The sequence below is a fragment of the Orbicella faveolata genome, unplaced genomic scaffold, assembly GCF_042242905.1.
Source record: "Orbicella faveolata isolate gen_17 unplaced genomic scaffold, um_ofav_v1 contig_1, whole genome shotgun sequence".
NCBI lineage: Eukaryota > Metazoa > Cnidaria > Anthozoa > Scleractinia > Merulinidae > Orbicella > Orbicella faveolata.
In genome coordinates this window covers 38,546,714-38,570,838 of record NW_028301536.1, presented here as the reverse complement: position 1 = coordinate 38,570,838, position 24,125 = coordinate 38,546,714, and the positions used below count along the sequence as shown (strand labels likewise).

Below are 24,125 nucleotides of genomic sequence, written 5' to 3'. Positions count from 1 at the left end.
ACAGTAAACAGGAACTTTTTATTGTCAACTGGTCCAAGATAAATTCATCAGAGAATACGGAACATGTTTCCCCATTTTAGAAAGATACTGTTGCCATCGATAATTGTGTCTGTTGATTGATTTGGTTGTTTTGACAGAGTGTCCCTCAGGTAGTCATGGTTACAAGTGCCTGGAGGATTGTCAGTGTCAGAATGGTGCTTTGTGTGATCCAGTGAATGGTGCTTGTTCCTGCACAGCAGGCTGGCAAAGCACATTTTGCGAACAAGATGAACAATATCAGAAGTGAAATAGATGTGTAGAAGGTTTTCAACTCATTTGGCATGAGGGAAACAAACACTGAGCAAGGTGTTTGAGTGCTTCCTATTCTCCTGGTCGTCCTTTTAATCTTACAAAGTATGATTTTGACTTGCTCCTGTCTGATCTTAAATTTCAATCAGTACAGCAACAGTGATTTAATCCAGAATTTTTTTTTGCGCAAATGCTAATACTAGGAAAGAAATTCATGGGTTTATTTCTGAACTTGACAATTTACCGTAGAGTCTGGTGAGATCACTGATTTCCCATTTGTGTCTTTTTGAGGGTTCATTCAAACTGGGGACAGTTTTGTTTCTTGCAATGTCATGGGCACTATGAAAGAACAACAATACAAAACTGCACTTTTTGTCCATCTGATACTTGAAGGCCTGGTGGATTCCGTCTTACTCTGTGTTACTGATTGTGTACAGGTTGTCCCGATGGCTGGTATGGTCAGGGATGTAACAGTAGCTGTGATTGTTTACATGGCTCTACATGTCATCATGTCACTGGAAAGTGCACCTGCAGTGCGGGATGGCAGGGACTCACTTGCAACAGTTGTGAGTTACTAGCTTCACTTTACACTAATAATTAATTTTTGCAGTTTCTGAGTGTTGGAAATTAGAGAAAGTTGACATAATTGTAAGCACTGTAAGTGTAATGTGTTTTTGCTCAGTGCCAACCTGCTTCATATTTAAATAAGCAACAACGACAACAAAGTAAAGATAAAAATAATGAAATCAACCAGGAAACCACATTGGAAAAGCTGGTAAAAACCTGTGATGCTTGGCAATCAGAAGTCAGGATAACTTCGAATCCGGTAGATAATAAACTTTGTTTTGTCCAGCAAGGTAGTGGGAATCTTCTAATTACAGAGGTGTCAATTAATACAGGTTTGACTGTGCGATATTTTGTAGATCAATGAAAACCTCTCCTAAACTGATACTTTGTTTATTTATCTAGTACATGTAATGTTTCATTTTCAGCGTGTGATAGTGGATTCTATGGATATGGCTGTCAATCTATTTGTCAGTGTTATAAAAGTAACACCATATCATGTGACCCTGTTGATGGGCGGTGCTACTGTGACCCGGGATGGACTGGGAAAGAGTGCACTTTGTGTAAGTACAATATGTGATTAATGCCTGTCAAAGCTAATAAAAGCTGGGAAATATTGCAGCATCATAAACTACAATCTTTGTTTAAAAAGAAAAAGCTACAGATCTTAAAAGCTCAGTGGTGAGATTGACCTATTGAAGGAACCTGGGACTATCATGTCACACAGTTGTGTGACGGAAATATTGCGTGAACTTCTTACAGGACAGGTACGGGGTACACTACGTCACTGTTATGCATTTTTCGGTAACTGACGCTCTTAAAATCTTGACGCCACGATGAATTACGTGCGCACTCGTAATAAAAAAAAATTGTCATTGAAAGTAAATTTAATTTATATTGTAACGCCGTGGAATGTGCTAAAACCTGACTCCCAGGTTTTCTCCACTTCCCTTCTCCGGGAAGAGAGATCCTGGGAGCGAGGTTTGTGGAACTAATTGTAGTGTTCTAGTGTTCTTCTTACAATCCTTATCACCACAACAAGGAGAGGAACTAAGAAGTTTTTTCTCTCTTAGTCTGTCCAAGAGGAAAATTTGGTCCAAACTGTTCTAAAGATTGCAAGTGCAGAGAGCAGTCAACAGAGAACTGTGATCACGTGACTGGGACATGCACCTGTCTGGAGGGGTGGATTGGGGACAAGTGTGACAGGAGTAAGTAATGTGTAAAAGAAAGTCACTTTCATATCAAAGGCCCAACTGAAATATCAGTTGTCTAAGATAGAGAAACAGCAATAAAACAGATAAAGAACGATTGCTAATCAAGACTGGACACAAGTTAAATCTTGAGTTTACCATATACAATATTGTGACCCTTGACAGACCAAATGAGGGAGTGATTGAATATCTCCGTGGTTTTTTTGAATCCTTGCTACATCTGGATTTGTCTCTGGTGTGCATAAGATTGCTAGTCAGATAGTTGTATTTCTAAGTTATATGATGTCCTCTCGTTTGACATTTGGTCATGCCAAAGGAAATGATGTGTTTTTCTTTGAACTTGTTTTACTGGTTTTCCTTTGCTTGTATTCTGGTGATGTAATCCGGTCCGTGTTGACGGAAGTTTATAGTTTATGTACTATTGGTTTGCAGCTTGTTCTGTTGGTTTCTATGGTTACAAGTGCAAGAAGGAGTGTGAATGTAAATTTCCTAACATGGATAAAGAATGTGATTACAGAAATGGAGAGTGTAACTGTGAGCCCGGATTCACCAGTGAATACTGTAATCAAAGTATGTTGTATTTACTACAGTCAAATTAAGTCGTATTTCCTGACAAATTGACATTTTTGTTGTTAAAGGGAGGGTTTCACGATTCGGCACATGCTCAAGGTATCACGTCAGCCTATTTTATAACCTGGTTTTCACTAGCGACGCAAGCACAAGCGCAAGCACCAACGCAAGCAATAGGGATGACCCAAGTGAAAGCGAAATTCGACGCAAAAGCAAAATCATCCGAACCTTCCGCCGTTTTGGAAAACTGTTTAGGCGCGAGGTAATCTGGATCCAGCGTTTTCATTGGCCAAACATAATCACGTGAAGTAAAATCCTTGTGTTTGTGTTATGCCTGAGCGGTATTTCGTTTTCACTTGTAGCAGCGCAAACAAAAGCATAAGTGCAAGCACAAGAAAAAGGAAAAATTTTGATCCTTGTGCTTGCGCTTGCGCTTGTGTTTATGCCTGCGTCAAGGCCGTTTTCTTGTGCTTATGCTTGTGCTTGCGTCGCTAGTGAAAACCAGGCTTACTTTACTGAAAGTTTCTCAGGGTAATTTTCCTCAGACCATATGGTAACAACTTTTGAAATTATTGTACCACTGAAACGCATTAAGCCATTCAAGCGTCACGTTTATAATTATAAAGGTGCTGATTTTGCTGAGCTACGAAATCTCCTACATTTTGTACCTTGGGATTTGGCTTATGAGGACGATGACATGGAACTCTCTACCGCCAAGTGGATGGATCTTTTTCTTGCAGCTGCTAATGATTGTGTTCCTAAAATAAAAGTTAGGTCGGCTAATAGTACTCCCTGGATTGACGCTGAAGTTCTGAAAGCTGTGAGAAAGAAGGAGAGACTCTGAAAGAAAGCTAAAAAACCTCCCCTGTACACTGGGCTACATTCCGAAGATGTCGGGCGGAACTCAAGTCCCTCATCAAATAGAAACGTAAACAGTACTTTAAAGGGTTGTCATCTACTTTGACAGGGATCCCCAGGCGATTCCGGGCCTATTATCAATCCAAATATAAGAACAAAAGACTTCCATCTTCTGTCCAATGTAATGGAGCCAATGTGTCTGACGCTCAGGATAAAGCTGAGTTATTTAACAACTATTTTAAGTCAGTTTTCAGCTTATGTCATTGTTTCTGAAACAATCTTAAGTGAGCTAATAACACTGATAGGGAATTTTCCTTTGAAATTTTGTAGTCAGTGGCGAAAACGTGGAAAGTAGTGGCGATTTTTCTCATAACAATCCTTTTGTATTTTCTGACTTCCGTGCACCACTCAATTCGATTGTTTATGAACCAATCAATTGCTAGCAGAAAACTCGTTCGTTTGTTCAGAGTAAATCCTTTGCCCGGAATAATAAATACGATGTTCAATGGTGACTAAACTCGACATTTTCTGTGTACATCCGTCGAAATGTTTCGTGAAATTTTGGCACAAGTTACAAATTGTGGCTCAGTAAGAAAACGAAAATGATGCTCTGTACACATGCACCGAATCCTGAGACTATCTCTTTTTTAAAGTTGCTATTTGGGATTCTTAACTATTTACGTTCTGTTCATAAAAGGCTAAAAGTTTCTAAAATTTTAAAACCCAAAACTTAACCTTTTATAAACATCTAAAAAGCAACTATTATGACAACAATTTATGTGCTATTTTCAATGTTTGTTTAATTATTTATAGTGTCCCCAATTAGCACAACAGTGCTTATTACATTTGACACTTAAATAAAGTTACTTTTTTGTTTTGTTTTGTTATCTCTTGACAGCCTGTCCGGAGGGTACCTATGGATTTAAGTGCGAGGAGAAATGTCTTTGCCAGAATAATTCAACCTGTGATAATGCATTTGGTTATTGTGATTGTTTACCTGGATTTCAAGGAAAGTTTTGTGAAGAAGGTATATTCAATTTGATAGTTAGTCGACCTTTTAAGTGTGACTGTGCAAATCATACCTGGGTTGTCTACTGGAAGACAGAATTTTAATCTAGAGCGGGAGTGACAAGAAGAAGTTCATTTTGATTATCGAAGTCTTAAGGATTTTTAGCGTTTGACCAGAGTGTTTTACTGGTGAACTACCACTGTTCGAACTGCATTAAGGGAATCTTTCTTTACAATATTTGCCTCATTAGTATAAGCGCTTCAGCTTGTGATTGAACTAAAAAAAGAACAACCCTGAATGTTGAAAGGGCGTGGGCGTAATTTGGTGGCGCTGGGGCATACCGTAGTGGTTAATACACTGGACTATGGGTCGAGTGGCCTGGGTTCGAGCTCTGGCCGGAGTCATTGTGATTTGTTCTTGAGCAAGACACTTAATTCTTACAGTTCCTCTCTCCAACCAGCGGTATAAATGTGTAACGGCGAGTTGTCCGGGCAACCTGACTGAATGGCCGGGGGGTAACCTTGCAATGGACTAGCATCCTATCTTTGGGGGGCGGGGGCGGGGGTAACAATACTCCTAACCACTTCATGCTACAGAAACCGGAGGTTAAGCATCGAGAGCTATGATTTACAAAGAATTAATTGTCTCATTGGCCTTAATACCAACTAGAAATGTTCAGTTTCTAATTTAAGTCAATATCTCTTTTACTATAACACACAGAAGATCTAAAGTTTCCACCCAGTACTAAATTTCACAAGCTTTTTAAATGACTGAAGTCAATTCGTAACTGGCATGATGCTTTCTCTACGTACGAGACAAAATGCAAACAATGAAATCACCTAAGAATCCCCTCATATGGCCTTTCTCCAGTTATAATTTAAATTATTTGTTATAACCGGCTTTTACCTCCCTTTTGTTCCCTGTTTCCTGGTCGTAACTATTACATTGTGATTTTCGTTTTAGTTGTTACCCAGCTCAGCACCGTTGTTCCCAGTGCCGATAATAAAAACTCGTCCAAATCAGGCCGTTCGGCAGGAACTGGTTCCAGTTCAGTTGTGACGCCAGTGGTGGTTGCTGTGGCTGTCACCATGGTAGCCATTATCCTTATCATTGTGTTTGTTTACTTGAGAAAGAAGCATATCTTGATATCCAGGACAGGGAAGGGGTAAGATCAAGATTTTAGTGACATCTATCAAGTTTGTCCTTTTACCCGAAAAAAAAAATTGGCGTCAGCTTTGAAAACACTTCCCCAGTCAGGCAGTTTTCTTTCTCACTGGCACAGTAGAAAATCAAATTTTTTTCCATTTCAAGATTTCCGTGACACTTCTGTTCACATGGTTTCTTTCCAGTGACGTGATTTTCAGGTAGCGGGTTAATCGAGTTGCGTTTGCCGGCATACCCACACGGTAGCCAAGCATTCTCGGCAAGCTGCAAATCTTGTAGCCATCCTGTTATCACTCAATCCACCTGCTATAAACTGTTGTCCACTCATCTAAAGTGTTGTAGGGAGGTCTAATGTTTGGCGCAGTAGGGTTGAATCCGAAGGTCTCGCTTGTATCTTTGAACAAGAAAATTAATGCACAAAGGTAAGGAGAATAAATGAGTATTGGCGGATTGTTGGGGAAACCTTTTGGGGATGGCAATACCTCTCGTCGTTCCTTGTGATGCTATGACCCTGTTTCACTAATCCTCCGAAATTCCACGGGGTATCCTTCGCAACGTACTGTAGTCTTTTTTCAGTTATTTTTTTTTTCAATTTTTTTTTTCTGAGTTACCGTCTTTTCTGTCGAGCTAAAACCAGATAAAATGAGACGTTCTTTCTCAGGATAACGTTGTCCTCACACATTCTGGGAACTGAAATGGTCATTGTTCTCTGAAAAGGGATTGTTGTTGTCAACAATTGAGTTAACTGGGCCTATTTTTATTTTCCAACGAACCTGGAGTGTATTCATCACCGATTGATTCTTTCTCTTGTATCTAGCTTGTCAGTGAGGAGACTTGTTAAATCCCCAAAGAGTCGACGTGAGTATTTGTCTCGTTCGTATGTAATTTACGTTTGAATCTAGCTAGCCTGCAAAGCAATCGTTTCTTTTCCGCGAGAGCCGAACGAAAGCTCTAATCCCCGTCGCCTCCAGTCTTTTTGGTTTCTCGTGCTCCAAGCTTTCGTTCATCTCTCACGCGTTCGGAAATAAAGAGGCAAGCTAGCGTTAGCCTCAGCTATTTATCAACTTGAATTTGACATAAAGGTAAGCTAACTGCTGTAGTGGCTTTTATTTTATTTCTATTTATTAACTTCAAGTTGATTAAGGTAAATTAACGGCCGTAGTGTTAGCTCTTCGTTGGAGCAAAAGTAAGTGGCTACGACAAGTATTTCTCTGGAATAGACACTTCTGTATTAAAAAATAGCCATAAGTTATCCCTTATGTTTTCTTTTTCAGAAAAAGAATTTGACGATGTAAGTGAGGCCGACGATGACGGTGATCACGTGACAGAAGACGTGTCGGTAAACCCCATATATGGCCATTTATCAGACCCAGATTCCATTCCTCTGGATTTGATCCAGTCCCCTGGAGACAAACCCACGTCAATGACAATGAAATCTATCAATAATCCAAATTACGAAAGCACGTTAACGCTTTGTGCTCAACGTGAAAAAGTAGCTAGTAATCCAATATACCAGACAGCAAACGATATTGAACAAGACAATCCATTGTACGAGACCGGGGCTGGAGAAGCCGAAAGAGGGATTTCTAATGTCGATATAAACCCACTTTATGAACCAGGCCCTGCCGGAAGTGTTAGCGGGGGATCTGGTAACTTGGCTGATTTGAATCCTCTGTACCAGTCCGCTGTTTCGTATCGCAGTCAGAGTGATTTCAATCCCTTGTACGAGGGTGCGTCTGACGTGAGCCCGCTGTACGAATCAGCGGAGTGGCCGAGTCGTGACGCAAAAAGTGGTAAAGTGCGACGGAGGGTTGATTCGCGATCGAAAAAAGAAGACAAACAATGCATGGAAGATGAATTACCCATCATCGATGGAGAGGCCTCTTACTGGCATACAAATGATGACGGTGGGCTTGGCGTGAGTAACAGGGGTGCTGATATACCATTTAATGAACTGTACGGAAGCGTAGGACAGACTGACTCCTCCCTCCAGGAAAATGACCCCGAAGCCCCCCCTGTACCTCCAAGAGTGCATGTCAAGCGATCCTGATGAATCTGGTAGATAGGTAGGAAGAGTAGTCAGGTAAACTAGATGAGGAGGGACTGGGAGAGAGAGCCTCGAGAGCATCAGAATCTTCTACTAAGGTAGGTCTTGGCTTGGTTTAATGCTTGGCATGTTTTTAAAACTGGTTCAGTGTGAGCCTGCTTCTGGTGTAAAAAGAACTTATAAGCACACTGGCCTGTAATAGTATTTTGAAACATTTAGCCAGATTTTTTCAATTCAGTCGTTCTTCATCTTTCTGGTCTATCTTTTTCTTTTTTAGCTTATTGGTGTTTTACTAGTTTGGTTTCTATTGCTTTGAGGTTTTTATCCCATGTGAAGGTCCTTCATGAAATAGAATTTATCAAGTTCAAATTTTTTAACTGTGGGATAAAGGTGTAATTGGAAGAAAGCCCATTGCAGTTAAATAACCAACTTAATTAGTTGAGACAAAGCCTGTGGATTTCACATAATGACCAGTTCCCAGTTGGTTTGATCAAGCGCAGTTGGTACAGCACTGCACCGGTATCGCAGAGGTCATAGGTTCGAATCCCTTTCAAGGCGGAATTTTTTTCAGGCGTTATCACAACTTCTTAAAGTTGTATATTTAACTATGATGTATTTCTTGTAATTAAATGAAGGCCCTTCGTTGTCAAAGGACTATTCCGTTATCGTAATGTTAGAAGAGTTTCGAATTCTGAAATGTGAAAATGGAGAATTGAAATGCGTTTGTTTCTTGAGAGAAATGTAGCTAGGAATTTTACGAAGCCGGATTTCCACACAAGTCATTTCAGTTATTTGAATTATAAATGAATTTTATACTGCATTTGTGTAATATACGGTGACCCACAGGGTCAGTACAAAAATATTTATCCCAATACAAAAATATTTATCCCAGTACAAAAATATTTTTCCCAATACAAAAATATTTATCCCAGTACAAAATACTTATCCCACTACAAAAATATTTATTCCAGTACAAAAATATTTATCCCAATACAAACATATTTATCCCAGAACAAAAATATTTTTCCTGCACAAAAATATTTTTCCTGTGCAAAAATATTTATCCCAATACAAAAATATTTTTCCAGTGCAAAAATATTTATCCTAGTGCAAAAATGTTTATCCCAGCACAAAAATATTTTCTCACAGCAGAAATATTATATTCATCCTGCAAGATTTTTCCCATGCTGCATTGCTCCCCAGTAAAGTTCCCGCCAAAACAAGATGGCCGTTTGCCGTATTGGTATATATTTTCCTGTGTATAAAACGAGAGAAGTCCCAATTTAATTTCCACTGTTATTATTGCTAGTTGAGTGTTTTTGTCATAACAAAGAAGTCCAGGACTGACAACGGCTTCAACGCTTATCGCATATTGCCAAGACTGGATTTCAACTGGAAAGCAACTTCAACTATTGCCCTTCGTGTGGGAATGAGGTGTCGATCGATGAAGAACGATCTCTGATAAAGTATTATTTTTGTCGAGGATATACTTATCAAAGTACTGTCAAGCTACTGGACAAACGCCACGATATTCAAATAAGTGAGCGAACACTAAAATATCGTTTAGAAAGTTACAGCTTGCGTAGAAGGTTATGCATCAGTCAATTCCAGCAGTGCCCATCCCCCCTCCTGGGCAACCGCGGGGCATTTGCTCACGTTGTCAGTCCGGGGATGGAGCATTCGCAATTTTATCGCGGCCCGGGGGCGGGGCATTTGCGTACCCCCGGGCGACCCCCGGGCATTTGACACACGTGTTTTCGAAAGTGCTATGGATGAGTTCATCGGGAAAGACGAGGCGTTTGTCGAACAATGGCTTGTCCGTCAGGGACTAGAGAAACTTGTAGATGTTTTTAAAGGTGTGTTTTCTCAATTTTAGATATTTCTTCATTACTTGTAAGCATATAAATATAAGCGACAAGGTGAACTATATTTTGTTTATCACAAAACAATCACTGACGTGAACACGACTATTTCGCATTTCGCATTTCGCATTCAAAACTAGCCTTAGCATTTTTTTTTTAAATTCATGTTCAAATGATGCGATCTTCAAGACAGATCTTGTGAGCTTAAAATGCAATGCATCATCATTTAATGATAATTGTTTTTTTGTAAACATCGTTAACGGGATTGTCGTTATTCTAATAATAATAATAATAATAATAGTAATAATAATAATAATCTTTATTTGTACTAACTCTTGCTAAAGAAACAAATTACAATTTCATTGAAAATATTAAAAGTAATATTCAAAACAAATGGTTTTTATACAACAAAATTTTTAATGTCACGCTATTCTCTAGCAAACTGTTAAAAAACAAAATATAAATAAAATCAGAATCAACTAACACGTACTGATGTCCTAGAAGTCTTACCGTTGCATTAAAATACTGAACAGGTGGACGTTTTATTCACTGATTAATAAAAACCTGCAGATGTGTTGAATCCCGGGGGCGGAGCATTTGGCGGGGCATTTGTGAATCGTGGTCTGCTCTTTCTGACTATGTGGATCAATAGTTGGTTATCCCATAATTTACAGACTCGTACCTAGTCCTTTTCGGTTTGAAATCAGGCAATAAAGGAAGCTCGCAATGACCCATTTGTACTAGAAAAATATCTTTGTACTGGGAGAAATATTTTTGGACTGGGAGAAATATTTTTGTACTGGGTTAAACATTTTTGTACCAGGATAAATATTTTTGTACTGGAAAATATTTTTGTAGTGGGAGAAATATTTTTGTACTGGGGTAAATATTTTTGTATTGGGATAAGTATTTTTGTACTAGGATAAATATTTTTGTACTGGGATAAATATTTTTGTATTGGGATAAATATTTTTGTATTGTGATAAATATTTTTGTACTGCCCCTGTGGGCCACCTCGGTAATAATCGTTTATTTTCATCATATATTTTTTAAGAAAAGTATTTAAAGAAAATGTATAGACACTAACTAAGTTGTACTCACGAGCGACGCTACATAGCGGATCACAGCAAACGAAAAAATGTCCTGTAGTGTAATCTTGTTGAAATGACGAAGTATATTCAATGTTATTCTGGGCTGGTCCTAAAGTAATGCATACGTCTTTGATGTAGGGAGGAAATAAATTTTAATCTAGTTAATAAAACCCGTTTGTTTTGGAGGTAGGGGATTGTGCGTGCAGACACTTCGTTCAGAGAACGAGAAAATTCTCAGCAAAGCCTGGTTCTGAGTAGCGACACAAGCCTAAGCATGATTGTTTTTGCCTTGCACAGTGTGAAAACGGAACACAGCATAAGAATAGGAGATCTGTTATCTGAAGCCAAAACGGACAAGAAACTAGCTAGTGGAGCTCTTGTGCTTGCGTTTATGCTTGGGTCACTATTGAAAACCAGGTTAATCTTCAGGGCAGTGATGAGCATTCCTATGTCCGTTATGTCCCTAACCCTAACGCTATACCTTGGAACAGAAAAGAAGTAAACTAGTATAGCCACAATAATTGCTGTTGGTGGCGGGCGTGAAATTATTCCAAAGCATTGCTCGCATCAGTACTCTGAATTATGAGAACTTTTGATACGATCTTTGAAAACTCGGTGAAAACATTTGATTGTATGCCCACAGTGATAGGGGAGACTGCAGTTTCTGAGGATGGGGTTTTTGATATCTCAGTTTGGGACGCTTCTCGGCTTTCATATAAATTTGAAAACCACCTTTTCTTCAAGACCGTTTGCGTCATACCGAGTTTGACTTGTTTATTTTGAAGCTTTTCGTGATTCCATGGGCTTGTGCAGTGATTTGGGAATTGAAAATTATCTTTATCCTGATAGTTTAATCGTTCAGATTCTTTTTCCCTCGTAGCGAAAACGTGCGTGAAGAAAATGCCGATTTTTGTTGTGAACTTGAGCCGCTGCTTTCGTGAGAACATCGTCGAAATTTCCGGACAGTTTCCGATTGCTACTAACCAATGAAATAATAACACGAGGTCAGTCCACGTCGCGTCACTTGGGAACCTCCTGAAAAAAACGCGGGCTTGGTCTTTCTCGGAGACAACGCGATTCCGACCAAAAAACAAGCGCATGCTACCTTGTGTCATCAACTTTGATGACACGAAATGTTCGAAAGCCGTGCGTGCCGGATGTAATGAAGCAGAAACTTCCTGTGCTTTGTGCAATCAACGTTGTCCGACGTTCTTCACCAACGGAAAAAAGACAACACTTCTGTTTCAGGTTTTTCAAGATCTCTGACCTTCCCTAAAAAAGAAAATAAAAGCAGATTGTGTGGTCGCTGTCACATGAGCGTTTTTTTTAAGCGTCAGAATTCCGTATAACTTATAATAACCTGTACCGAGAGTAAGCGTCCAGCATTCATTGAATGCTTGGTATGCGTTTGATAACCCTTTGGGACAGGCTCTTATGTTGTTGGTAATTGCGTCTTTTTTTAGGTGAATGAATGCGACCGCCACAAGCCAAACTCGATGCGCTCTCCCGCAACCGTTTTCACGTTAGTCAAGATAGCAAAACTCCTCAAACATTAATATATATATTTTATACTTTAGTCTTTGTAAACATTAAGTCGCGTATTTATTGATATCGATTTGTTGGCTTTTTTTTTTCTTGGCAATAACTACAACAAGTAACTGTATTTTGGCGCATAATCAGAGACGCTTTGAGCTGTTTTGTTGAGAGACAGAGCAAGCTTGCGTTAAGTATAATCCCAGGAGACATCGGCTTGCTGCTTTGTGCTTTTGAGATTGCGCAAAGGACTCACTTTGCGCTCTTCCGTCCGGACGGCTCTGGTGCATGGCTGAGTGAAATGTGGGGTTCACTTCTGATCAAGCTAAGCTAATCAATCACATTGGTACTTGTCAATCAACATTCTCACTTCTAAGTAAACTAATTGCTCAGGGTAATACCTGATGAACGACCTCTGAATTAGGAAGACTCGAACTCGAAAATGATAGTGGTGTTCAAAAAAGCACAATCCGCAATGCGAATGCGGGTTTCCTCTGCGTATCAAAAATTAAATTAGCAGTTGTCGGTGCCGTGTAATTTTAATGACAAAACACCATTGGATAAAGTACAATGTTAATTATTGGAGCTCATCCTATTGGCTGCTAACACCTTGTTCTGTCAACGTTCATTTAGATCGAGCGGGCACGCATGCGTCTTAGTTGTCAATCCATGTGCTGCACGATTAATAACCAAGGTTATGATGTTTACTACTGCATTGTACTGATCGCGGACGGGTTATGAGGTGCTAGAACGCTGTGGAACTCGGACCAAGGAGTTTACCACTCAGATTATCTACTTTCACCATGCAGACTTCCAGTGAAGTCATCATGGACAGATCGAAGCCTGCTGGCGGTGAGCTAATCGTGAGCACTTCAACCTCTGTTGACTTAACCCCGGGAGGACATAGCGAGCTTCTTCAATCCGCTGCGATCCCGTTGTCTTTAAAGTCCTCTCCCTCTACAAGTCCGGTAGACTGCGACCTGGAAGAGGCAGACAATCCTAACACCGGCCTTGAGCAAGCTTTGCAGTCCTTCGTAAGGTAAGTAGGTCGATCAAGTTGAGGTTTATTGTTGATCAATTGACTGAGCCGCGTTCAGCTGGAATAGCTGCGTGCAGGATGGTAACGTGTCGCGTGCAATTGTGTTAATTTACTATCACGCCAATAAATGTTGTTCTTTTTTAATCTCGAGTAAAAGCGCGTTTTTAAATTGATTACGTGTTGGATTTGGAGTCCTCCAGGTTTGTGGTTGATATAGGCAGGTCTAAACGTCACCGCATTGCGACTTATTGACTTGTGCATAATTTTAATGATTGTTAGGTGTAAACTAGATTAGCTGATGGAAGTGTTTAATTTTAGTTTGTTTTTGTCGAGGAATTGTCGATTTACCGAAGCCATGTGGGTTTCTGCTCAGGGCAGATGTGACGCAGGAATGCGGGAAGTCGTTCCACTGTTTTTTCCGTTCTGCACGTGGCTTTTTAAAAATATTTCATTCATTCGCAAACTTCGCACGATTTAGGAATTTCTGTGCAAATATATAGCCGTCTAGCGTTGATAGAAATGAGATAACTTGGCACAAATTGTTGGCGATCAAACGGAATCTGTATGTGTTTACAACGTTGTAGTTATCAGCAAAGTATAAAGTGCACAGCTCCATCGTTTGACATAAGCACGAGTTTCTGTTTTGTAAATATAGAAAACGTTTATTTCACGAGGAAAAATACGTAGTTTCCCTAACCTCTAAAATGTTGAGGTAGTAAATTCGTTAATACGTGTAGCCTTGAACTCTTTTGAAGTTTTTATTTGTTTCTTTTAGGGTTAAATTGCTGTTTCGTCAAATGAATGGGATGCAAATTATTTTCCGGCATCAGTTTTGTGACTGCATGATTTTAGATTGTTTTCATTTGTTCAGCGAGGCGTGAGAGGTGACTGGTGGTCAAGCGAAACGTTTTATTTATCATTTGCGGGTAGCATTTGTCTAGAACGTTTGATCAGCGACCTTATACGCTATCTAGCGAGATCATACCGTCAGTCGTCAATACTTTACGTCCTTTAAGGTGTCATGAATTTCCTTTAGATTAGTTTGTAAGACGAAAATTCACACTGCGTTACTGCCTTCATGCAAGGTCCACACCGGGTCGAGTTTGGGCGACCCCAGCAGAGCGCAATTCCATTGGATAGCAGGAGTAATTTCAGTGTACCAAACGATATAACTCCATGATTCCATTCCATGGCAATATTTGACAAAAGGAGACCTTTGCAGTAACTTCTCACTTTAACCCTGTGAAAATTTCGTGATGGGCGAGGTAATGAAATCGAGTTATGTAAAACAAACACGCTGTCAGATAGTCGGCATCGTAGTTGTATTTCACATGCGATCGAATTCAATGAAACACGTGTAGATTAGAATTGTGATCGCGATTAGGATGGGTAAAAGTCAGGTGCTTTTGGTCAAATATCACGGTATAATAGCTTTTCATGCGAGCAATTACTTCAAAATGCATTTTCATTTGGGGCGGGATTTTCACGAACTGAGTACCATATATGACAAAAAAAGGAAAGAAGTTGTTATCAGGTACAAGTAAAATGCACGTCTTTGCAACGCCGTTTCTTTCGGAGGCGTTTTTAGATAATAATTTAGCCATAGCCTATGATGCTACATCTGCATAAAAGTTACGCGGGTAATTTTCGCGGGAAAAATTAAAGAGCACGCTGCTCTCTGTATTAATTTTTTTTGTCGCTTTAAACAAAAGTTTTGCAGTTTGTGAGGCGTGTTGAGTTGCAAAATCGTTCACAAGCAAATCAAGAATTGATTTTCTTAGAACAAAGATTAAAAGGAAGGAATTCCTTTGAGATAACACAATCTTACTTCAATGTTAGACTTCAAACGTCGATTTCGGAAATTGACAACGTTGTTTATTTCATGTTCGGACTAAAACGGCGAAAGGTCTTACTGCAAATATAGAAACAATATGTAGGCGCGTTGTGAAATAACGCCATGTCTGCTGGCTTTGTTTCGCCATGTGTTCCTTGTGTTTAACGATCCATTGGGTCGTGGGAACAGGCTCCGCATTGTTCATCCTGAAATATTTAAGCTATTGGTCTACTGTCTGTTAGTGTGACATGTTGACCATGATATGCCATTTGGAGACTTTTCTTTTACTTTAAAGAAAATAAAAATACATTTGCCAGCTGGCCGCATTTTGTTAAAAAAAAAAAAAAAAAAAAAAACTAACTCACTTGCATTTGGTTGAAGATCAATTTATGATAGAGGTTTATTGACAGTTCAAGTTCTTCAACATTGTTCAAAGTCTGTGCACATTGACATAGTAGTTTAGAAACTGCCACAATTTTTCGTATTTAAAATTAAGTTTAATCTTAACTTTGATTAAATTCAAAGTTTCGTTGAATATAAAATGCAATCATCAATCATAATTAGTAAGCAGTAATGAGGTGTAATGAATATATGACTCAAAGTAAATAGTTAATTGTGATTTTCCATTTTGAAATATTCAGGTTTCAAATTGTAGAAAGAGTGGTTTATCAGTTTTATCCTTTTACTATCTTTTCTGTTGCAAAACAAATCAGACTTTCAGAATCCTAAAGTCCTTTATTATATATGACTTGTAAAATTTTGTTTAAATGGGTGAAATTAGCATTTGACAGGATCTGCTCACTATAAATCACTTTAAAAAATGTTTACTTAAAAGGTTTTAGTTGGCAGCATTTTCCTTTAGTTGGATGCATCTCAATTCCCATGTGCATGAAACCTGTCAATTGTTGACTTTTTTTCTTGAAAATGTGATTGCAGTTTGAAGCATAATGTTATCACTTAATCCTGAAAGAAAGGGCGTAAAGGAGATCATATAAGTGGGATTCTAAAGAACAAGGATCAGCTATTAATAGTATTCATGTGTTATCTTAAATCAACATCAGAGCCAGGTGTTTTATATTCTAACTTCATTAGATATTGTAGTTCACCTGTCTATAGAAAATGTGCTTTTGTTGTTTAAGTGGAAAGTGTTGTGAAAGCTTTTTTTGCTGTCAAATTTGATCAACTTTGACAAGGCAAAGACAAATAATTTCCATCACAACACTCTTGAGTTTTTGTAACAAAAAGTTTAATCAAGTTTTTGAACTGAAAAATTGTCTGTAGACACTGTTGTTCATTTTGCTAAAGATAGCACAGAATAACAGCTTTTCTGACTTGAGGAAAGTACTGGTACATCTCACATTAATTTGATGGAAATTTAAATGTCTTTTCTTTCTTATACACATATTAAGACAACGCTATTGTGGAATAGTCCATTCTTTTGTGCTCACTGAGATTAATCTATTGGATGTTACTTCTAAATTTAATTAAAATCTTTTGTTGTTTCTCCTGTGGGAGGTGGGCCTTACTATTTAATGGACTTCAGTCTTGTTAAATTATGGAGCTCAGTAAACTGTCCTACCGATCCTGTAAAGTAGAAAAAAAGAACTATTTTAATTGGTGTTTTCACATTCTGAGGGGACAATTGATGCTATCTCTTTTTTTTTTTTCTCATTTCAGCAAAGAAATTCAAGAGAGGATTCAAAAGATATTGGTAATTTTCTTTTTGAACTGTTTTATCCTCACTTGTGGCATGTTTATAAAATAACAGAATAATAATCAACCTGCAGAAGTATATTTAAGTTTGTTTTATAATAATTTGTGTTATCTGACTGATTCTTGCTTGTGCTGTCTAAAGAGTGAAGAATTTTGTGGACTTAAATTTCCAAGGTCCAATGTGGTGGGCCTCAATGCGGTTTTGAGTTCTTGGTTCTCTTCTGCAACAAAATGAAGCTTCATTTAGTTCAATGTCACAATGATTAAAAATATTGTTTTCAATAACTGATGGGTGGACAACAAAACAGACTCTTCCCTACCTGAAGTACTCTTGTGTTGGAGGTAGTCTGTACTTTATTCCTCTTTCCAACCAATTTTGTAAAATTCTCCACATATCTCTCCCTTATTCTTTGTCTTAGTAATTTGCTTTATTGATCGGCTAATGCTCATTTTTTCTGTATTGACATTCATTGTTGCACAGTATCTTAATCTAGTTGGTAAAAACCATATTCCCCAGAATTGTGTAAATTATAAAAAATGTGTTAATTAACCTGGAAATGTTTTATAAAACTATCTTTTTAGGAAGAGGTACAACAGTTGTCTGACACAGAGAAATTGTTGCTTTACCTGCGACTGCCAGGAGAGACAGCTTCAGATTCTAAAGATGACTTTGACAAGTGAGTATCATTCACTTTTTTGTAAACTAAAATTTGCCTGATAATATAGAATATTGTGTTCTCTGGCAAAAAGTGTTGAAAGCATAAGTTTTTGACTGCTGGTCTACTGTCTTTGACAGATAACAATTTGTGATATCAATTTTATCACAAATTTTTATTTGTCAAAGACAGTAGGCCTGCTGTCAAAAGCTTAATCAATCCTGGTACTGGATCTGCGATATATTTTAAATTTGCCTGTTCTCATCATGAACAAGCTTGCCTTTTACATACCATGTATGAACAAAACAAATGACAGACATGGAGAAGGCAGGAAAAATTCTTATCAGTGACCTTGGCAAGAATATACCAGTGTCAGTTCTTCTTGTCTCTACCACCCAAGTTTCTTTCTCTTTCCTTAGGGTTTTTTAGCTTGCAAAAAGAACCATAGACCGATCTATCCATAGTGGTTGGTGAAAACTTGGAGAGCAGGCTTTTATGCCTAACTCCCTAGAAATTAAAAAAAGAAGTTATGATGCCATTACATGTCTACTTGTTGGTGTCCCTGGCAAGAAGCCAGATTCTATCTGAATTGGATTAGAGCACTGTTCAAGATTCTTTCTGTAGTTCTGTTGTCTCCTTAAGCAACTGCCTTCACTATAAGAGCTTACAACTACTTAGGCCAGGGTTCAGTGCAGATTCTAGAATTTTAAAATATGGCCAGTGCCCCAGCATAATAATATTTGTTTCTCTTTAGCAATCAAGCCCTTCCCATTTCCACAACAAGGGCAGAGCAAACCCAAGCTTTTCACTGGTGAGTTGTTTAATATATCACATATTTATTTGAATTGATGGTCTTAGTCAATTTAAGTGTCACTGAGTCAAGTCTAAGGGATCACAATCAATAACAACACTTCAAACATTTAGTATCAATCTAATATTGAAAATAACAATTTTATGCCTATCTCAGCTGTGATCTACAAGCTCAAAACTCAATTGGTATATTTTTTGTTGGGAGAAAATCAACAGACTGAAATGTAACAGATTGTTGAGCCTGAGAATGATATCAAACAGCTGAATATTCGCATAACTTTTTTCCAGGATTCGCTGCCATTTGGAGGAGTGTGACAACAACTCAACTCTGCCTAAACATGAGGTCTATGATGAATACAAGTAAGACATTGTGAATGTTGAATTGATAAATTTGTTCACTGCAATCCTAACTTAAGGACGTTCGCATGAAAATGTTCTACTCGATAGATTTTCTTCAATCTTCTACCGTGGACAGATAATGAATTACTTGTTGCAGGAATGACAATAAAAGGAGGTCAAACTTTCTCTCATAGAGAGAACGTAAAGCGTGGGGAAAACTAGTCTGATTTTGAAAAATTGGCTTGTATAAATCAGCATGGTTTACTGGGTTTTTAGCTTAAAATATCAAAGATGAATGAACGAAGACAAACTATCCTTAGGCTAGTAATATTTTGTATAAGTGAATCCGTTGCATTAATAATTCCAAATGTTTCCAACGTTTTCACAAAACTTAACCCTCCAAGAGGCATTTGAAACCGCCATACAGATACACAAAGAGCTACGGAATTTGATGATGCATTTTGCAAAAAATTCAAACTTTTTTTGCTTAATGTAGAAAATCGGCAGAGAAAATGATCCGTCAAAAGAAAAATAGGGGTAACCAAATGTCCAAGATCGTTAAATCCAGGCAAAGCTATAGCAATGGCCATCTGCCCCATCATTGTTCATTTTATTGCGAAGTGCATGTTCAATGCACGATGTGGTGTGTGAATTTGCATGTGCAGTAAGGATGCGCAGAAATGATTAGTGTGAACATCCTTAACAAGGATGGTGTTCCAAGTGGAACACCATACTTATGGGAACCCGTTAATTGCTCATGGTTATTATGGCTAATAATGATCAGGCACATATGCATAACAATGAGATGACAAAGTCACGTAACATGGCAGCCATACTCCAGCCAGCTAATAGGTTGACGGAGACATGCTGCCTTGGTTTACAGCGTACATCTTTGATATTGGGCATCCATGTTATGGTCAATTGACACCTGTCAAAACAAGGTATCTGCTGACCAGTATCATGTGACCATAACGCGGGCTCCAGTTTAGAGCTCATTGAGGTCACATGTTTCGAAGTTGACTGCTACCGAGATACTGGTTTTGAGTGGATTGAAAACTTAAGCCAAGTTAACTTATTGTAATCAGGAGCTCTGCTTTTAGGCTTGGCTAAATCTAACTATTACCTGATTATCAAACAATCATTAAAAGGATGAATAATCCCTTTCTTCTTCAGAGCTCACTGTGAAAGCATGAATGCTGCTCGGACACTGAGTGCACCTGACTTTGGTAAAATCATCAAGTGCGTGTTTCCAAGAGTAAAAGCTAGAAGACTTGGGACTCGAGGAAATTCAAAATATCTTTTCAGACTGTATTTAAAAAGGAGTTATGGCAGTTTTTATCTACTACTGTGATTTATTACAGTGTGGATATCTGCCTGGGACTGTGTTGTGTTTAATTAACCATTCTTGTTAGTAATAGTGTTACATCTCAGTATGATGTGACACTTTGAAGATAGTGTTTATTCTTACCAGACAGTCCTGGTGTGCCATTATGAAATCTGTCAGTATTCAACACTTCCGTGTCTCTATTTTTTAAAATGAATAGATTGATGTCGCATGCAATCCACTGCTGCTTATGTTATGAACTCCTTAACCATTCTTAAGTACTGTTACAGTGGCATACAAAGGAAAAAGAATGTGAAGCCACCCACCCTCCCATCCCTTCAAGTTCCTTCAGCAAATGAGAATGATAAGGTAATATGTTTTTAAACATCCCAAATTCACATCCTCTTAATTCTTGTAATTTTAATCTGAGTTTCTCTTGGCTTTCAGAGTTCAGCAAATGCAGCAAATAGCTTGGCTGGAGGGGACAAAATTGAGGAAGACCAGACTCTGTCTGCTGCCTGTTTACTTGTTTGTGAGTGGGCAAATAAACTTCTGGGCAGAGTTTTCAGCACACTGATTGAGTTGGCCAGATTCCTTGTAGGTGGAAGTTATGTTTCCAGCAAGTCCATGGCAGCATTTGTTGTCATGTCTAGCAATGATTTGAACACGCCTCAGATTGGCCACTCATTAGTGTCATTGATTACCCCTTTAAAACAAGTCGAGGAGCAAATGTTACTGACTCAGAAGCGACGTCAGCCACAACAGTTACCAAAAAAGATGCCACAGCGACAACAGCAGAAACAGCTTCAACAACTTCCTGGTAATGCCATGCTACAACCGGGCCAAGCTTTATGTAACACACCACAGCAGTTGTTAAATCACAAAACACTGGTAAGGCTGGTCAGCATCAAATCTCTCCTTACAATGTCAATCTGTAGTCAAGTAGATCTGTGACAAAGATAGAGAAGAACATTAACTATCGGCATGAATTCTCACAAACAACACTAAAAGAAACATGTATTATTAGTAGGGGGATTATACATTATTTAATGTGGGAGATTTGAAGACTTCAGAATTTATGGTTTTCTCATTATAACATCAAATGGTTGGTTGGTGGAGAAATCATAGGACAGGGTGGATACAAGTTAGTAAAGACGCTGGGGTTCCTCTGACATTTGTGTAGGTTGCGCTGGACTGTTCAGATCTATAGAGGACATTAGATGGTTCAACTATGGTCACAATTCTCTCCATTACTTTCCATGATTTTTTTTTAAAGTTCTGCCAGAGATGATTTCATATTTGATCAAGGTCATTTCATGAGTAACTTACTAGAATTTGTTTTCAAGAAATACAAACTAAGACAGTATACAGTCCAATATTTAAAAGCAGCCACCTCTTATTAAGCGGCCAGTTATCAAAGTCCCAAAGTTGTTGTCAGTAAAACACTGTAAATAAAGCCCCTATTAACCGGCCACCTTTATTAAGTGATCCCTGCCACCTTTTGGTCACCCTGATGAGGGTTTTTCTATTGTCTTTACCTATTAAACAGCCACCCAAAAATCTAAAAACTTTGTTTTAGGAAAAGACAATGGCAAGTAAGAGTCTGAAATAGAAGGTGATGAGTGATAAAAACTTTGAAATACACGTTTATCATGATTGTCTTGAAGTGACTCCCTGTTCACTAAGGAATTAAATTGACCGTCAAAAATATTCAAGGTGCACCAACCTTTATTAAGTGGCCAACCCCTGTTAAGCGGCCACCTCCCATTTCCCTGAGGGTGGCTACTTAATAGGGGTTTGAAGGTAGGTAGAAATTGGTATTAATGGGGAGGAGGTTTAAAGAACACCTTGACATAAATGAAAGGTGGATCCTTGACATTGGGTTGTTTTCTTTTTTGGTACAGGTAAGCATATCAGCTCAACAGAAGTCTCTTCACAAGCAGCCGTTACACATCCAGCCAAAACCTATACAGCCCACTCTTCAGAGTCCTCCTGCTCAAATGGGACAGTTTTACCAGCAACAGCAGCCTGCAGGTAACCCCACCACCCCACCCAGTAGCTATCAAACCAAGATAAGATCTGTTACTCCATCTATGATATCCCCCACCACACCCATTCAACCTGCTGTGCCACAGACACCATCTCCTTTCCAGTCATCACCAAAGTTCAACACGCCTGGAACACCCCAAAATCGTCCAGTTACACCAAGTTCTGCAAGTGCTACTCCTCGACACACGCCAAACTCAGCAGAACCTACCCGCTTTCTTTTCACACCAATTCCAAGTAGCGCTCAAGAACAGAGAGTGTCTAGAGGAGAAACAAGTCCGCCCACATTGCGACCAACTGCCACTCACCCTATGATGAGCAATGATTGGTCTCAGCAAGGAGCATCACAGATGGCAGTCAATGATGTACCAATGTCTCCAAGTAAACAACCAAGACTGACAAATCAGAATCCACCTTCTACTCCAACAGCTAACCGTAGACCTGGCTCATTTGCTTACCCATTGCCGTCACCAAGGACCCCTCAACGCATAGCTCCACAGCAGTATGTCACGTCTCCAACAATGGCTTCTCCTGGTTGTGGCCGGCAGCTTAACCCCATCTCTCCTAATGTTGCACAGCGAGGGCAGGAATTTATGCTTCCATTAGCAATATCCAATGTTGAGAATATGGCTCAAACAGGCTTCTCCCAGGGTGTAAACATGACAAGTCCTCCATCATCTGCTGCTGATGTGCACATGTCTCAACATCATTCTAAACAAGGGTAAGTTGGGCAAGATGTGATAAGGGAAATCATTCTCACTATTCAGTCATTTCACAATTGTATATTACAATCCCTAATAACTCTATTTTTACGAACAAATTTAAATAATCTTTTTATTTATCAGTTGAAAGTTCTGACTTCTCTCGCCATCTCATGTTGTTTTTAGTATTTGTTTGTGCACAAAGTTTATTTTTTATGAACTTTCCACCATGGATACATGAATTTTAGTTTTCAAATCTTTAAAAACTAAGGTTCCAATGACATTTCAACCCATGTTCCATATTCATGTTATTGTGAGACTTCAAAGACTTCATGATAGATTTTCGCCGCGTTTTTTGTCTCTATAATGATCTCTTTTCGAATTAGACAACCCTAAATGTATCAACTTTGAGCAAGAAGAGACCAAAAGCAGTTACATCAATGTGGCTGTAACACAAACGGTTATAGTAACAGTAAAATAGGGGCTACTATTTTGATAGTAACAGTTCTCTTTGCACGTTTTCAGGGGCACAGGTATTGTTCCAAAATCGTGCAGATACAGTAATACTTCAGATAATGGACACATGCCACAGGCCTCTATAGTCCAGACAATGGATTATTCATCAGAACTCGAGACAATATGTAACCAAGCTACAAGCTCTTCAGGTCAGATGCCTCCGCCCTCATACCAGCGCAGCCAATCAGTTCCCCCTTTAACGCAGCATGCACTGCAAGATCAAAGGTTTCATCCTCTGACACCGCAGACTAATTCCCGCCCTCGACACCTCACACCATCACCCATGGATACATCATCAAATCAACACTTGAATGGTTTAAAGGAGCTGCGTAATAGAGTTCTTCATGGTGATGTCAATAACAATGGCTCAAGGCCAACACCAGAGAGTGCTTTTTCAGCAAGAAGAAATCTCACTCCTATGCTAAATGCTGAACATGCAAACATAAATGCCTCAAACTGGGGGGTGTCACAGGTCAGAACGAACAGCACTACCAGGGGAGGGGAGGACCATGAAATGACAATACTTGAAACTAACTTGACATTTGCAGATCTCAGTCATGAAAATGATGAGACTCTCTCTGATCTGAACACTTTGGATGATGCTACAACAGAAGCAGTACTGAGAAACATTTGCAACAATACATCAGGGGTGTGGCCAACAAGTGACGTCAATCCATGGCCAAGTTCTCAGGCACTAGAAATCATGGATTAAAACAACGGTGCTGTAAAGGTCAATTAAAATGCAGACATTGCCGTGCAATTTCCATCAATGCCAACTTCAGTGCCAGTGGATTTCTAAATATTTTGTGCAAAAGGTGTGTTCGAGGTCGAATATGGAATTGTGGAGTTTAATTTATATTTTCTTATCAAACACATTTTTATGGCAACACGTATTTGAGAGCATAAAATAATATAGCAGTGGACATTAAAGAATGAATCAAATGACTTAA

At 38.9% G+C, this 24,125-nt stretch overlaps 2 protein-coding genes across 3 annotated transcripts in view; both read left to right on the top strand.

Moving 5' to 3' along the window:
• The window catches only part of LOC110062820 (uncharacterized), a 26,514-nt gene extending 15,665 nt beyond the window's left edge, over positions 1 to 10,849 (top strand). Inside the window, exons 13-21 of the mRNA XM_089275626.1 lie at positions 138 to 264; positions 724 to 854; positions 1,281 to 1,415; positions 1,926 to 2,060; positions 2,496 to 2,633; positions 4,390 to 4,518; positions 5,464 to 5,665; positions 6,482 to 6,522; positions 6,939 to 10,849. Of these exons, the coding sequence (XP_089131752.1) occupies positions 138 to 264; positions 724 to 854; positions 1,281 to 1,415; positions 1,926 to 2,060; positions 2,496 to 2,633; positions 4,390 to 4,518; positions 5,464 to 5,665; positions 6,482 to 6,522; positions 6,939 to 7,714 (1,814 nt within the window). The 3' untranslated portion in view covers positions 7,715 to 10,849. The remainder of the gene's footprint in view (positions 1 to 137; positions 265 to 723; positions 855 to 1,280; positions 1,416 to 1,925; positions 2,061 to 2,495; positions 2,634 to 4,389; positions 4,519 to 5,463; positions 5,666 to 6,481; positions 6,523 to 6,938) is intronic.
• On the top strand, positions 7,736 to 24,125 carry LOC110062821 (uncharacterized). 2 transcript variants are annotated; one of them, XM_089275617.1, is made up of 11 exons: positions 7,736 to 7,809; positions 13,007 to 13,236; positions 16,748 to 16,781; positions 17,366 to 17,460; positions 18,194 to 18,250; positions 18,538 to 18,609; positions 19,762 to 19,881; positions 20,191 to 20,281; positions 20,360 to 20,803; positions 21,817 to 22,679; positions 23,185 to 24,125. In XM_089275617.1, the coding sequence occupies exons 2-11, from the start codon at positions 13,025 to 13,027 to the stop codon at positions 23,885 to 23,887; spliced, it is 2,691 nt and encodes an 896-aa protein (XP_089131743.1). In that variant the 5' UTR covers positions 7,736 to 7,809; positions 13,007 to 13,024; the 3' UTR covers positions 23,888 to 24,125. The 2 variants fall into 2 exon arrangements, with proteins under 2 accessions (XP_089131743.1, XP_020625423.2); XM_020769764.2 differs by lacking the exon at positions 7,736 to 7,809 and having other exon boundaries at positions 12,834 to 13,236.

What these genes read in the sequence shown, in the direction of transcription:
- LOC110062821 (XM_020769764.2), top strand. Translation starts at nt 13,001, where the DNA reads ATGCAGACTTCCAGTGAAGTCATCATGGACAGATCGAAGCCTGCTGGC. An exon ending in GCTTTGCAGTCCTTCGTAAG is followed by an intron (nt 13,237 to 16,747) that starts GTAAGTAGGTCG and finishes TTCTCATTTCAG; the next exon opens with CAAAGAAATTCAAGAGAGGA. An exon ending in GGGACTCGAGGAAATTCAAA is followed by an intron (nt 19,882 to 20,190) that starts ATATCTTTTCAG and finishes AACCATTCTTAA; the next exon opens with GTACTGTTACAGTGGCATAC.